This window comes from Anthonomus grandis, chromosome 22 (assembly GCF_022605725.1).
Source record: "Anthonomus grandis grandis chromosome 22, icAntGran1.3, whole genome shotgun sequence".
Classification (NCBI taxonomy): Eukaryota; Metazoa; Arthropoda; class Insecta; order Coleoptera; family Curculionidae; genus Anthonomus; species Anthonomus grandis.
Window position 1 is genome coordinate 25,884,557 of NC_065567.1, and position 16,540 is coordinate 25,901,096.

The 16,540-nt window shown below is 29.8% G+C and overlaps 1 protein-coding gene and 1 long non-coding RNA gene across 4 annotated transcripts in view; one reads left to right on the forward strand and one right to left on the reverse strand.

Moving 5' to 3' along the window:
* LOC126749229 (hemicentin-2-like) overlaps positions 1–16,540 on the forward strand; it is a 432,747-nt gene that overhangs the window by 407,956 nt on the left and 8,251 nt on the right. For both annotated transcript variants that reach the window (XM_050458926.1, XM_050458925.1), the window contains one exon: positions 7,126–7,425. In XM_050458926.1, coding sequence (XP_050314883.1) covers positions 7,126–7,425 — 300 coding nt within the window. The remainder of the gene's footprint in view (positions 1–7,125; positions 7,426–16,540) is intronic.
* Positions 8,105–16,540, reverse strand: part of LOC126749234 (uncharacterized) — a 38,821-nt gene continuing 30,385 nt past the window's right edge. For both annotated transcript variants that reach the window (XR_007664939.1, XR_007664938.1), the window contains exons 2-3: positions 11,688–11,875; positions 8,105–8,295 (exon numbers count right to left, since the gene is read on the reverse strand). This is a non-coding gene — a long non-coding RNA (uncharacterized LOC126749234). The remainder of the gene's footprint in view (positions 8,296–11,687; positions 11,876–16,540) is intronic.

Consider the following 16,540-nt stretch of genomic DNA (forward strand, 5'->3'; position numbering starts at 1 on the left):
AAATTGTCCAAGCACTATTTTCAGAAATATAAATTTTTTTATCCAGTGGTCTCTGAGGAAGAGGTTTGTCCTTCAAGGTGTCAACTAAATTCCAAGTCCAAAATCTCAAAAATTAATAAAGGAATTTCCATGAAACAAAAAGTGTGATATTAAGAACAGAATGTTGTACAAGTCTTGTTTAAGGTCTACAATTATCCAAGCATTATTTTCAGAAATATAAATTTTTTTATCCAGTAGTCTCTGAGGAAGAGATTTGTCCTTCAAGGTGTCAACTAAATTCCAAGTCCAAAATCTCAAAAATTAATAAAGGAATTTCCATGAAACAAAAAGTGTGATATTAAGAACAGAATGTAGTACAAGTCTTGTTTAAGGTCTACAATTGTCCAAGCACTATTTTCAGAAATATAATTTTTTTTATCCAGTGGTCTCTGAGGAAGAGGTTTGTCCTTCAAGGTGTCAACTAAATTCCAAGTCCAAAATCTCAAAAATTAATAAAGGAATTTCCATGAAACAAAAAGTGTGATATTAAGAACAGAATGTTGTACAAGTCTTGTTTAAGGTCTAAAATTGTCCAAGCACTATTTTCAGAAATAATAATTTTCTTATCCAGTGGTCTTCGAGAAAAAGGTTTGGCCTTTAAGGTGTTCACTCACTTCAAAGTCCAAAATCTTAAAAACTAATGGAGGGATTTCCATGAAACTAAAAGTGTAGTATTAAAAAAAGGATGTAGTACAAGTCTTATTCAAGGTCTAAAATTGTCGAAGCACTATTTTCAGAAATATAAATTTTTTTATCCAGTGGTCTCTGAGGAAGAGGTTTGTCCTTCAAGGTGTCAACTAAATTCCAAGTCCAAAATCTCAAAAATTAATAAAGGAATTTCCATGAAACAAAAAGTGTGATATTAAGAACAGAATGTTGTACAAGTCTTGTTTAAGGTCTACAATTATCCAAGCATTATTTTCAGAAATATAAATTTTTTTATCCAGTAGTCTCTGAGGAAGAGATTTGTCCTTCAAGGTGTCAACTAAATTCCAAGTCCAAAATCTCAAAAATTAATAAAGGAATTTCCATGAAACAAAAAGTGTGATATTAAGAACAGAATGTAGTACAAGTCTTGTTTAAGGTCTACAATTGTTCAAGCACTATTTTCAGAAATATAAATTTTTTTATCCAGTGGTCTCTGAGGAAGAGGTTTGTCCTTCAAGGTGTCAACTAACTTCCAAGTCCAAAATCTCAAAAATTAATAAAAGGATTTCCATGAAACAAAAACTGTGATATTAAAAAAAGGATGTAGTACAAGTCTTGTTTAAGGTCTAAAATTGTCCAAGCACTATTTTCAGAAATAATAATTTTCTTATCCAGTGGTCTTCGAGAAAAAGGTTTGGCCTTTAAGGTGTTCACTCACTTCAAAGTCCAAAATCTTAAAAACTAATGGAGGGATTTCCATGAAACTAAAAGTGTAGTATTAAAAAAAGGATGTAGTACAAGTCTTATTCAAGGTCTAAAATTGTCCAAGCACTATTTTCAGAAATATAAATTTTTTTATCCAGTGGTCTCTGAGGAAGAGGTTTGTCCTTCAAGGTGTCAACTAAATTCCAAGTCCAAAATCTCAAAAATTAATAAAGGAATTTCCATGAAACAAAAAGTGTGATATTAAGAACAGAATGTTGTACAAGTCTTGTTTAAGGTCTACAATTATCCAAGCATTATTTTCAGAAATATAAATTTTTTTATCCAGTAGTCTCTGAGGAAGAGATTTGTCCTTCAAGGTGTCAACTAAATTCCAAGTCCAAAATCTCAAAAATTAATAAAGGAATTTCCATGAAACAAAAAGTGTGATATTAAGAACAGAATGTAGTACAAGTCTTGTTTAAGGTCTACAATTGTCCAAGCACTATTTTCAGAAATATAATTTTTTTTATCCAGTGGTCTCTGAGGAAGAGGTTTGTCCTTCAAGGTGTCAACTAAATTCCAAGTCCAAAATCTCAAAAATTAATAAAGGAATTTCCATGAAACAAAAAGTGTGATATTAAGAACAGAATGTTGTACAAGTCTTGTTTAAGGTCTAAAATTGTCCAAGCACTATTTTCAGAAATAATAATTTTCTTATCCAGTGGTCTTCGAGAAAAAGGTTTGGCCTTTAAGGTGTTCACTCACTTCAAAGTCCAAAATCTTAAAAACTAATGGAGGGATTTCCATGAAACTAAAAGTGTAGTATTAAAAAAAGGATGTAGTACAAGTCTTATTCAAGGTCTAAAATTGTCCAAGCACTATTTTCAGAAATATAAATTTTTTTATCCAGTGGTCTCTGAGGAAGAGGTTTGTCCTTCAAGGTGTCAACTAAATTCCAAGTCCAAAATCTCAAAAATTAATAAAGGAATTTCCATGAAACAAAAAGTGTGATATTAAGAACAGAATGTTGTACAAGTCTTGTTTAAGGTCTACAATTATCCAAGCATTATTTTCAGAAATATAAATTTTTTTATCCAGTAGTCTCTGAGGAAGAGATTTGTCCTTCAAGGTGTCAACTAAATTCCAAGTCCAAAATCTCAAAAATTAATAAAGGAATTTCCATGAAACAAAAAGTGTGATATTAAGAACAGAATGTAGTACAAGTCTTGTTTAAGGTCTACAATTGTCCAAGCACTATTTTCAGAAATATAAATTTTTTTATCCAGTGGCCTCTGAGGAAGAGGTTTGTCCTTCAAGGTGTCAACTAAATTCCAAGTCCAAAATCTCAAAAATTAATAAAGGAATTTCCATGAAACAAAAAGTGTGATATTAAGAACAGAATGTAGTACAAGTCTTGTTTAAGGTCTACAATTGTCCAAGCACTATTTTCAGAAATATAATTTTTTTTATCCAGTGGTCTCTGAGGAAGAGGTTTGTCCTTCAAGGTGTCAACTAAATTCCAAGTCCAAAATCTCAAAAATTAATAAAGGAATTTCCATGAAACAAAAAGTGTGATATTAAGAACAGAATGTAGTACAAGTCTTGTTTAAGGTCTACAATTGTTCAAGCACTATTTTCAGAAATATAAATTTTTTTATCCAGTGGTCTCTGAGGAAGAGGTTTGTCCTTCAAGGTGTCAACTAACTTCCAAGTCCAAAATCTCAAAAATTAATAAAAGGATTTCCATGAAACAAAAACTGTGATATTAAAAAAAGGATGTAGTACAAGTCTTGTTTAAGGTCTAAAATTGTCCAAGCACTATTTTCAGAAATAATAATTTTCTTATCCAGTGGTCTTCGAGAAAAAGGTTTGGCCTTTAAGGTGTTCACTCACTTCAAAGTCCAAAATCTTAAAAACTAATGGAGGGATTTCCATGAAACTAAAAGTGTAGTATTAAAAAAAGGATGTAGTACAAGTCTTATTCAAGGTCTAAAATTGTCCAAGCACTATTTTCAGAAAAATAAATTTTTTTATCCAGTGGTCTCTGAGGAAGAGGTTTGTCCTTCAAGGTGTCAACTAAATTCCAAGTCCAAAATCTCAAAAATTAATAAAGGAATTTCCATGAAACAAAAAGTGTGATATTAAGAACAGAATGTAGTACAAGTCTTGTTTAAGGTCTACAATTGTCCAAGCACTATTTTCAGAAATATAATTTTTTTTATCCAGTGGTCTCTGAGGAAGAGGTTTGTCCTTCAAGGTGTCAACTAAATTCCAAGTCCAAAATCTCAAAAATTAATAAAGGAATTTCCATGAAACAAAAAGTGTGATATTAAGAACAGAATGTAGTACAAGTCTTGTTTAAGGTCTACAATTGTCCAAGCACTATTTTCAGAAATATAAATTTTTTTATCCAGTGGCCTCTGAGGAAGAGGTTTGTCCTTCAAGGTGTCAACTAAATTCCAAGTCCAAAATCTCAAAAATTAATAAAGGAATTTCCATGAAACAAAAAGTGTGATATTAAGAACAGAATGTAGTACAAGTCTTGTTTAAGGTCTACAATTGTCCAAGCACTATTTTCAGAAATATGAATTTTTTTATCCAGTGGCCTCTGAGGAAGAGGTTTGTCCTTCAAGGTGTCAACTAAATTCCAAGTCCAAAATCTCAAAAATTAATAAAGGAATTTCCATGAAACAAAAAGTGTGATATTAAGAACAGAATGTAGTACAAGTCTTGTTTAAGGTCTACAATTGTCCAAGCACTATTTTCAGAAATATAATTTTTTTTATCCAGTGGTCTCTGAGGAAGAGGTTTGTCCTTCAAGGTGTCAACTAACTTCCAAGTCCAAAATCTCAAAAATTAATAGAAGGATTTCCATGAAACAAAAACTGTGATATTAAAAAAAGGATGTAGTACAAGTCATGTTTAAGGTCTAAAATTGTCCAAGCACTATTTTCAGAAATATAAATTTTTTTTATCCAGTGGTCTTCGAGAAAAAGGTTTGGCCTTTAAGGTGTTCACTCACTTCAAAGTCCAAAATCTTAAAAACTAATGGAGGGATTTCCATGAAACTAAAAGTGTAGTATTAAAAAAAGGATTTAGTACAAGTCTTGTTTAAGGTCTAAAATTGTCCAAGCACTATTTTCAGAAATAATAATTTTTTTATCCAGTGGTCTCCAAGAAAGAGGTTTGGCCTTTAAGGTGCTCACTCACTTCAAAGTCCAAAATCCTAAAAACTAATAGAGGGATTTCCATGAAACTAAAAGTGTAGTATTAAGAAAAAGATGTACTACAAGTCATATTTAAGGTCTAAAATTGTCCAAGCACTATTTTCAGAAATATAAATTTTTTTATCTAGTGGTCTCTGAGGAAGAGGTTTGTCCTTCAAGGTGTCAACTAATTTCCAAGTCCAAAATCTCAAAAACTAATAAAGGGATTTCCGTGAAACTAAAAATTTAGTATTAAGAAAAGGATGTAGTATAAGTCTTGTTTAAGGTCCAAAATTGTCCAAGCAGCATTTTCGGAAATATTAATTTTTGTATGCAGTGGTGTCCATGGAAGAGGTTAGGCCCTCAAAGTAATCACTGATTTCAAATTCCAAAATCTCAGAAACTAATAGAGGAATTTCCATGAAACAAAAAGTGTAATATTAAGAAAAGTGTTTAGTTACACATAGACATCCACTACAGATAAAAAGAAGCGTCTATTAGCATTGGTCACCGGTTCTTAGGACTGAAATGAGTTTTAATGGCCATTCGTTTTCGATTGGGATTCAAATCTAATTTGATAGAAACCTCAATAAGTTGTAAAGAAAATAATATATTATTAATTATTTAATACTGGAACACACAATTCTGCCGCCTGAAATATTCGTGGCACTTTGACATTCCGCCATTGAATTCGGCACTCGGGGAAATGTTAAATAAAAATAGTATGTTCCATACAAACTGATGTGAGACATGAATTCTCCAGGAAATAAGTTTCTGTTTTCCTAAATTTTTAGATTTGTAGAATTTATTTTGACATTTTATCTATGTTTTGACTTGACCACGGTCACTAATAATCCCTTGAATTATTATTGCTATCTCTTTTTATAGAATGTGAACTAGTCTTGCTTGACAAGGACAAACAATCAAGAATAAGGGTCAGAAGTTCATGTAAAATTTCCAAGCATAGTATTGTACAACGTCCCAATATAAAATTCAAAATTTTATAAACTAATCAAGGGATTTCCGTTAAACTAAAAGTGTTATATTAAGAAAAGAATATAGTCCAAGTCTTGACAAAAGTCCGAAATAATGCAAACACTATTTTCAGAAATATTAATTTTTTTATGCAGTGGTCTCCGAGGAAGAGGTTTGACCATTAAGGTGATCACTCACTTCAAAGTCCAAAATCTCGCAAACTAATAAACGGATTTTTATAAAACCAAAAGTGTGATATTAGGAAATGGATTTAGTACAAGTTTTATTGAAGGTTTAAAATAGCCCAAGCAATATTTTCAGAAATATTAATTTTCTTATGCAGTGATGTCCGAAGAAGAGGTTTGAACTTCAAGGTAATCCCTTACTTCATAATTTCAAATTTCTGGAACTAATAAAGAAATTTTTATGATACCAAAATGTGATATTAGAAAAAAAATTCCGTGCAAAACTAAAAATAGGTTTATTAATAATACGTTATTTTACACGAAAATTTTGACAAGGATAAATGTAGCATTTTCTCCAAAAAAGTATGTAATTCGAAAGCACCTCAATATTTGAACAAATCCCTTTGACAGGTCATAGATAATATCCCATAAAGTACTTATGGGATAAGAATTCAAGAAATTACACTCTGAATCAATTGTACCTGTTTCTCAAGAAGTGGTGTATTAAAAAGGCTCTAATGCATTCACTTCTGCATTTATTGACATAAAAAAAATTCCATTTAGACTTCAATGTATCAATACCGGAATAAAATTTATTTTAGTGTTTTGTGTTTTTTTGGAAAAAAAATTGTGAATCTAGGCATCATTTTACGGTATCCAAGGTGGCGCAATCCCTTAAGGAATTTACATTTAGGCCGTATTAACTTTTAAGGAGAAACTACTCAAAAAAACCCAATTTTTTTATTTTTTCATTTTTACTTTAAAATCCCACTTCTGTGGTATAAAAAAAATTAATGATTTTTTCATTGCAATTAAATTAATGACGTAATTTATGACCAATTCGTAATTTAGAAATGCAATGATTAAAAAAAAAAAGTTCAATTTCAATTCCTACATCCCCAGTCTGTGAGATCGTAAAGAACAGAATGGCAAGTTATTCTTTTTCACTCTAGTTGAATAAACTATGCCACAAAAACACAATATTCAGATATTAAACTAGAAATAAAATAAAGTCTCACTTTCAATAAAACTTCATTAATTATCATTAAATTTTGATGAATATTTTCCTCAAAAAAATCCCATCATTTCCATAAAATACATTTATAAATGAACCTTATTTAATATTTTAAGTTTCCCTGCAGATAGAAGTTGGGAGCCATATATAACGTTCATAAAGGATATATTCAGCCAGTAAGCACTTTATCAAATCTTGGCAACTGTTTTCATAAAGAACTTCCAGAACATGCTTCTTGCAGAATTCTTGCCATATGCTATTACTCTTAATATTATTAGAAACTATCGATTAATAAACCGAAAAACTAGGCCAAATTTTTTCCTCGTTTAACCCGTTTTCTTTTTTGTTTTAGTACCTAAAATAGAAATAGTAGGAGAGCCAGATAGATTTGTGAAAGTGGGCAGCAAAGTCGAACTGAGATGCGTGATCACGCAGGCGCTAGAAGAACCAGCATATATATTTTGGTACCACGATGGCCAAAGGGTACTAAAGTACGATAAGAGTGCCATAGATATACAGTTAGAAAGAGAAGCTCCCGAGACAACCATAAGTACCCTGGTTATTTACTATGCAAACCCTGAAGACTCTGGAAATTACACGTGCAGCCCTTCAAACCTGGATTCCTCCTCTGTTTTACTTCATGTTTTAAATGGTAAGTAATAATTCCAAAAGACAATTAAAAGATGGCTCAGTTTAATTTATCCTTCTTTATAGGATATTTTAAAATTCAAATCGCGATCCGACTCTTTAAAGTATTGACATTTAATTGCCAGTTGAATTCTTTAATTAGCTTTCTAGTCTCTTTTATTTTAAAACGTAAACTCGGAATATTTAAAACTTGAGAAAGTTCTAGACTAGAGAGCCTTTCATTTTCCTCCTTTAGTAAACAGTAATTTTGTTTTATTTTATTGTCGTTTGTTTTAATTTAGCCTTAACAAAAAAAAAGCTCGGCTCAACTATGATTGGCTTAAACACAAATGACCATATCCCTAATCGGAAATTCCCTTTTACGATGTTTTAACAGGGGAGACAGAGACATTAGAATTTATGAAACCGGATCTTAAAGTATCCGAATGAAGATTTATGTATCTATAAAATAGGAAAGTAGGGCACGCCGAGTATGGGATATTAAAACAGCTCGGAATTATGAATACATATAAAACTCGCATTCATTTGCACTGATGCACGTCGGGATAACTGTGAATCCTGTGGCTTAAAATAATCCGTAACAAGGAATTTTCTGTTTATTTTAAATGGATCCCGCTTTTTTGATCCCGGATCTTTAGATTAAAACATAGCGAATAGGGTTATTTGAAAAAAAATGCAAAATATTATGTTATTAAATTTTATTATTATTATAATCATACAAGTGTCTCACTCAATTAATATTTTTCAATGACACTGGCCTGTCAAAATTTGACATTTTTTACTCAGGAATCTTTGAAAACTGTCATTTTTTTCTGCGCTCAAAATTGTTGAATTTTGCCAACCAACTTTGCTTGGACTATCTTCTACTTGGACACTACGAAGAAAGATAATTTTTTTGAGTAGTCTTATAAAATTTATATAAAAATAAATAAAAAATATATACGTGAAGTACAGGGTGTCCATTTTGGGTACTTTTGCGGGATATCTTCGTTATTTTTAGAGATAGAGAGTTGCGATTTTCGCAACACTGTGCTACATTTTCGTAAAACTAAAGATGATGTTAACAAAATTTTCATAGCCCTTTTATTTTTTAAGATACAGTGCATTTTTGAAGTTTTTGCATTTTGGGACCCCCATCGTATCTCCGTTAATTTTACAGTTTTTGTAAAAGTAAAAACTCATTCTTATAGATTTGTTTTCCATAGAATCCAGTGGTGTAGATATATTTTTTTTACAATAGTTTCTGAGTTATAACTGAGTTATATATTTTTAAATGGATCACTCTTCATAAAATTGGTCTTTTTTTTGTCTTTTTAAATATATATAACAGTATGGACTTATTTTCAAAAATACGCAAATAACTAAGAATTTTCTAAATTAAATGCATAATTTAATAGTAGGTCATGAATAGCAATAATAGACAAATAAAAATTTACAAATTAATAACGACGAATGGGGAATTGCATCATTCTTTTTTTTTGTAATAAAGGAACATAAAAAACAAATATATAAATTTAATAAACACTATAACAAAACAACATTTTTACCAGAGATGTTCAAAATGACCACCATCTTCTCTGACAAGATTGGAATATCTTTATAACCCTTTGAATAGCATTTAAAATAATAATTTGTCTCCTCAGATTTTAAAATGCTAAATGAATTGCGTCTTGAAGTTCTATGAGATTATTGCATTGTCTTTTATACACTTGATCTTGTATATACCCCTATAAAATTATTTACTTATTTATTAACGGTATCCACCAATTTTACAAAATAAAATAATACAAAATATACTAATATTAATTCAACTTAAGCTTGATAACAAAAAGACATAAATCAGTGTTACCAATTAATTTAAAGAAACATGTTAATTTAATAAAAAACAATATATAAAAACAATAGGCATGGCCTCCCATAAAAATGGGATTTTATAAATTTAGAAAATTGTTATTTATTTGCGTATTTTTGAAAATAAGTCCATATTATTATATATTTTTTTAAAAAAGTAAAAAAATGGCCAAGATTATGAACTATAAATATACAGGATGTTCCATTAAAGAAAACATAAATTTGAACTATAACTCAGAAACTATTGATCAAAAAAAATATATATCTACACCACTGGATTCTACGGCAAAAAAATCTATAAGAATAAGTTTTTACTTTTTCAAAAACTTTAAAGATAACGGAGATATGACCGGAGTCCCAAAATGCAAAAATTTTTTAAAATGCCCTGTATCTTAAAAAATAAAAGGACTATGAAAATGTTGTTAACAGCATCTTTAGTTTAAAAAAAAAATTTAAGAAAATCGCAACTCTCTATCTCTAAAAATAACGGAGATATCCCGCAAAAGTACCCAAAATGGGACAACCTGTACAGGGTCTTTCCCCATATATTGACCCCCCCCCTACAGGGTAATGCGAAAAGTTAAAAAAAAAATTTTAATACAAAACTTTTGGGGTTTTACTTTAAATTTTTGAATCCGATGTCAAAATTTTTTTTTTAGTTTAGAAACGTTAAATTTTGACAGATGATCAGTTTTTTCTTATGGAACACCCTGTATATGACTTCATAGTTAAAAAGAGCCGAATTTTCTGATTTCAAATATATATAGTTTAACTATGTTTTATTGAACCGTTTCGAAAATATCGGGCTCCAAACTTTAAAAAAATAATATATTGAAGATCTTGGTAAGCGCTGCATTGTTATTGTTTGGCGTTTTTTTTAAGATAAATGAATTGAGTAGAAATAATAAAAACAGAAGATTTATTATTACTAAGGTGATATTTAGCATCTTTTTGTTGACAAGGATACATTATTTTAACAATTGTTAAACTTTAATTTAGACGTAATTATAACTATAACTGCTCTATATGACTACCACCATTATCAATACAGTTTATATAATCCTGCTCAATTTTGTGTATTGTATTCCTTATAAATTGTCTATGATTTTGATTGATATCATCTATCGCGGTAATAATTTTTCTGCGGAGCTCCTCGACATTTTCAGTTCTCTGTTCGTAAACCTTATTTTGCAGGTAACCCCACAGAAATGAATCAAGAGGCGTCAGGTCTGGACCGTTTGGTGGCCAACGAATTGGCCCAGTTCGTCCAATCCACAGGTTATATCTTTCATTTAAAAATCTCAAAACGGGTAACACATTATGCGGTGGGGCACCATACATGTAGAGATTGCCGCACTTGAAATTTAATTTCCCTTGTTATTCAGGGATTTGTTCTTGACCAAAAGCGAACATTTTTTCGATTGTAAATGCCCGCGGTTGTTAAGGTGCACTGGTCGGTCTACAAATTTTTTTTTAAAAGTTATTATCTTCTTCTTTTAGCCCTAGCATCTCTTGACAAAATTCTACCCGTTTATTTCTTTGCTCTACACTTAAAGTGTGAACAGGTAATATTCGATAAGCAAAATATTTATACTTTTTTAAGGTTGAATACATTTTTTTGGCCGATCGATCAAAGTGTTCTAAAAAGAAATTCAACATTTTTAATGGGCAATTTGAGGGAGACAAAGGCCCGAACATGATAGCGTAGATCTAAATATATTCAAAAATTAGTAAAAACTTACCTACCTTCGAAATATAGCAAAATATGTAATTCTTCTTCTGGATCTGGTTCTATATTTTTAAAGGTATTTTTTGCCGGAATAGCACGTAAAGGAAAGGTTCGGCGATATTCCTCTCTGGCGGCATTTGCGTTACTATTATTTTTATAAAATATACGGACGATGTCACATTTTTCTTCATCACTGTACGGCATTTTTTAACATTCATGGGTCAACAAACAAGAAATGACAATGTCATCTGAATGATTTGTTTTTTAATAAATGTCAAACAATAACAATGCAGCGCCTACCAAGATCTTCAATATATTATTTTTTTAAAGTTTGGAGCCCGATATTTCCGAAACGGTTTAATAAAACATAGTAAAACTATATATATTTGAAAGCAGAAAATTCGGCTCTTTTTAACTATGAAGTCATATACAGGGTATTCCATAAGAAAAAACTGATCATCTGTAAAAATTTGACGTTTCTAAACTAAAAAAAAATGTCTGACATCGGATTCAAAAATTTTAAGTAAAACCCCAAAAGTTTTGTATTAATTTTTTTTTTTAACTTTGCGCATTACCCCTGTAGGGGGAGGATCAATATATGGGGAAAGACCCTGTACAACCCAACTTTTGAATACTTATTCTAAGAATGGAATGGGAATATAACTATCATGTGTCTCGAACTTCACCTTCAACTTCGCCTTGACTTGACCTCTAACGTGTCCTGGAAGTGATCTTGACTTAACCGTCGATGTGTCTTGGACGTGACCTTGATTAGACCTTTCACGTATTTTGGACGTCATCTTGTCTTCACTTTCGATGTCTCTTGAACGTCATCTTGACTTGACCTCCGACGCGACCTTGACTTGATCTTGGCCTGCGATGGGGTCAGAAAAAAAAATAATGTTATTAGTTGGAGAAGTAGTCCATTCTTGCAGTGGAGTTTATAGGTCAATGGGTAACTAAAAATGCCGCGGTCAATGTTATTAAATTTCTTAAGAATCACGGTAATTTATAAAAAATTTAAGAAAAATTTTTATAAAAAAAAATTGTATAAAATGTAATTTTTTTATTTTTTAGGATTGTGATAAAATTTTCAATTTTTTGGAATTACGCTAAATTCACCATACAAATATAAAATTTTTCTCCCAGAAAACTTGTATTAATTCACAATTTTTTTTTAAATTTCTTAAAGTCATTTTTAAATATTGACGAGTTTTTATTAAATTTTTGGTTTTGGTATATTTATCAACCATATTATATGGTGAAGATATATTTATTAAACTGTAGAATATACGTTTACACTTTTTTTTTGTCCATATTATCCAATCTAATAACGCTGTTTTTCTACTAAATATTTGTATATAAAATTATATCAAATATAAATGAACAATGTTATTAATTTAAATATTGAATACATTTTTTCTGAAAAACATTGTTTTTCATCAACAAAACCCTTACCCCCCCCACCCACCCCAAACTTGTGCCCAGTAAGAAATTTCTTTTGAAAAATCACCATTTTTCGTCCATAATATCATATCTAATAACACTGTTTTTATATTAAATATTTAATAATATACGTATATATAATTATATCAAATTTAAATAAACAAACTGTGTTTTTCGATTAGATATTAATGACGAAACTAGTTGTTATTAATGCGTATTATTTTGGAAAACAATGATTTTTGAAAACAATTTCTTACTGGTAAGTTGTGTGGGGTGGGTGGGGGGGGCTAGAGTAGTTTTAATAAAAAACGTTTTTTTTTGCAGAAAATAATTGAGAAAAAAATGCCTTTTAAGAAAAATATAAAATATTTTCGAATAATAAGATGTTTAATTTAAAAATATTTTAATTTGCTCTCTTAATATATAAATTAATTAATGAAAAACCAGACATGCAAGACAACTCTCAACTAAAGCGTTTTCCATTTAAAATAAAACCATAAAATATCGTTTTCCCCAAAAATGTATTACCCCTAAAAAAAACTGTTATTTTTTTTACACCATAATGCGCAGGTTCCCTTATCGCATCCCTTTTCTTATACATGGCGGTTTTTAATGTTCGAAATGCACGAAAAGACTTTCCTCCATTTCTTTTCTCCCTTTAAAAGAGATTTACATGCTTGGTGACCTATTTCGCCTAATCTTTTCCAAAACGATGCCAGTTTTGCCTGATAACTCAATAAAGTGAACGGTTGTTATCAAATAACCATGAGTAATTATATGCAAGCCAAAACCCACCCCTGATACGCCCCATTGTTTTAACTAGACCGAAACACGAAAAGAAAATTTATATTCTTCAAGATTTGATAGTCCGATAAGGTACGTTTTAGGTAACATAAAATATTAACACTTATATTTTTTTTAGGATCTAATTATGCATAATTTAAATGTAGACGATAACCATTTTAATAGAAAACATGTTTTCTGCTTAGAAATCTATATTTCATTTTTAATTCATAAGGCTTTCTATAAAGGGGATCTAAATTATGAATTAATGTTGTTTGATTTGTATTAAACGTCTTATTTGGAAACACTTACTGGCTGTCGTTTATCGTGTTTCATAAAATATTAGGCATAAATTAAATATAGATCGTAGTCATTTTCTAAGGGTTTTAATTTGATGCACTTTCACGTAATTATTTTACATTTATCAAACTGCCTGGAATAATTTTTTCATCTAATTATGCATAATTTAAGTGGATACGATAGCCATTTAAATAAATTTTTTGATCAATCATTAATTATAGAGCCCGCTCATAAATCTATGGTTTCATATATAATTCATAAGGCTTCATATAAGCAGGATCTCAATTATGAATTATGGTTGTTAATGTTATATTAAATACGCTTACTTACTCGTTACAGTTTCATCGAATATTAGGCATAAATTAAATGTAGATGGTAGTGATTTTTTAAGGGTTGCGTTTTATACATTTATTTAAATTCGATGTATTTCCAAGCAATTATTTTTCAACTGTCTAGAATAATTTTTCCATTTCTTTTCATGTTTCATTCCAATCCAGGCTCCTTTTCTCACCCGTTGTGCAATATCAAAATTCTGTATGAAACCAGTCATTAATTTTAAAATTTAACAAAACATTTCCAGTATATTTGCAAACAGGCACGTTCTTATTATGCTTCAATAAAACACACTTGCTTTAACACATAAACCTCAACAGTCATTGACAATAATGTGATTTATCCAGCCACAGTATCAAACAATATTTCAGGGTTGTCGTATCGATTTTAATAATTAAATTCTAGTGAGGGGGTGTGGGTGCGTTTATAAATATAATTTGTCTCTCGTTAGCGCGAGTGTCTTTGATTTAAATTGAACCCTAAAATTTGTGACCAAAAACCGTAACGATTATCGATTTTAATGTGAGCAAGTATCATATTATTGACGCGAACGTTTCTCATTCGCCAGTCGAATAAACTACCGACGGATACGTGATCTGAATAAAGAAATCATCGTTCACTGTTTGAGTTTAGTTAATTCGAATCACAATTTTAGGTCAATTTAAGGCGCGGAAACATAATTGAACGTTATTGGGTTTGAAATGGTTACTATTCGCTATTAACTTGAATACAACGTAAACCGTTCCGGGTTTGTTGTTATATTTGGGATTAAATGCTTAAGGGTTGAATTTGATAATGCACGTTTTAATTATGGAACGGGTTCGTCACGGGGGTTGTCAGTAAGAATGAAATGGAAAAATCATTGTGTTTATTTTGGGCTTATTCAGTGAAACCGTAACAGAGATAATCTTCGATTTTCTTTAATGAAATTGGAAGTTTTATTGAGTTTAATAATTAAATAAAACATAGGGGTCGAAAAGTACCAAACAATGCACTAATTGTTGTTTAGAACCTTGCAAACGCACTAAAACTTTTTATTAAATTTTCCAAAAAAAGACTGGTTTTATAATAAAACCTGATATTGTACCACTTTGTATTATACCATTAATACCATTATTATTGAATAACACTTTATTTCAACTGTCACAAAAATTAGTCTGAGATTTTGAAAACATTATTTGAAAGTCGTCAACTGCCTGGAATAATAAATAAAAAATTCCTAAAATAAAGTTAATAATGATGCCTGGAAGAATATTTTCAATGTTTTAACCCAGGCTGTTTCTATATAGGCACTTGAAATTCATGTTTATTTCTTATTTCAGGCAATTGATGTTATTACTATTTTTTTTTCAGAAAGTTGCAATTATTCTTTATTTTAGGGAGTTGATAATTTTTAATATTAATTTTAAACTTTTAATATTTTTATTCCAGACTCATTATCTACAGGCAGTTGATATTATAATTTTAATTTAACTGCCTGAAATAAAAAATAAAAAATAATTTCCCCTTTAACAAAAAATAAGGGCATGGAAAAAATTGAATAATGATTTAATTGCCTTGAAGTTTTCCTCCCAAAAATTGCTCAACTGCCTGGACTAAAATAGACGTTATTCAACTGCCTGAATAAAAATAATTATTTTATTAATTCGAGGCACTTGATTAATAAATAAATTTACTCAACTACATGATGAAGATTTTCATTTTTTCCAAGTTGAAATTAATTTTATTCATTATTCCAAGCACTTATTTTAAAATCGTCAACCACCTGAAATAAGAAGTAAAAAATAATTTCCCCTTTAACAAAAAATAAGGGCATGGAAAAAATGAATAATGAATTAATTGCGATGAAATTTTTCTCCCAAAAATTGCTGAACTCCCTGGACTAAAATAGACGTTATTCAACTGCCTAAATAAAAATAATTATTTTATTAATTCGAGGCACTTGATTAATAAATAAATTTACTCAACTACATGATGAAGATTTTCATTTTTTCCAAGTTGATATTAATTTTATTCATTATTCCAAGCACTTATTTTAAAATCGTCAACCACCTGAAATAAGAAGTAAAAAATAATTTCCCCTTTAACAAAAAATAAGGGCATGGAAAAAATGAATAATGAATTAATTGCGATGAAATTTTTCTCCCAAAAATTGCTGAACTCCCTGGACTAAAATAGACGTTATTCAACTGCCTGAATAAAAACAATTATTTTATTTATTTGAGGCACTTGACAAATAACTAAATTGACTTAAATATATGATGAAGATTTGCAATTTTTTTCCAAGTTGAAATTAATTTTATTCATTATTCCAGGCAATTATTGTCATTAATAATGTCTTTTCAAAAAATTACAATAATTTTTTATTTCTTATTTCAAACAGCTGATGTCATTACGCAGTTTTTATAGGCAGCGAAAATTAATTTTTATTCATTATTCCAAGCACTTATTTTAAAATCGTCAACCACCTGAAATAAGATCTAAAAAATAATTTCAAGTGCCTGGAAAAAAAATAATAACGGCATCAACCGCCTGGGATAAGACATTAAATAAATTCTTCCAGGCAATTAAAGTCCTATTTTAAGATCGTCAACTGCCTGAAATAAGAAATAAAAAAAATATATTAAATTCTTAGAAATCAATAATGACATTAACTGCCTTGAAAATTGTTTTTATT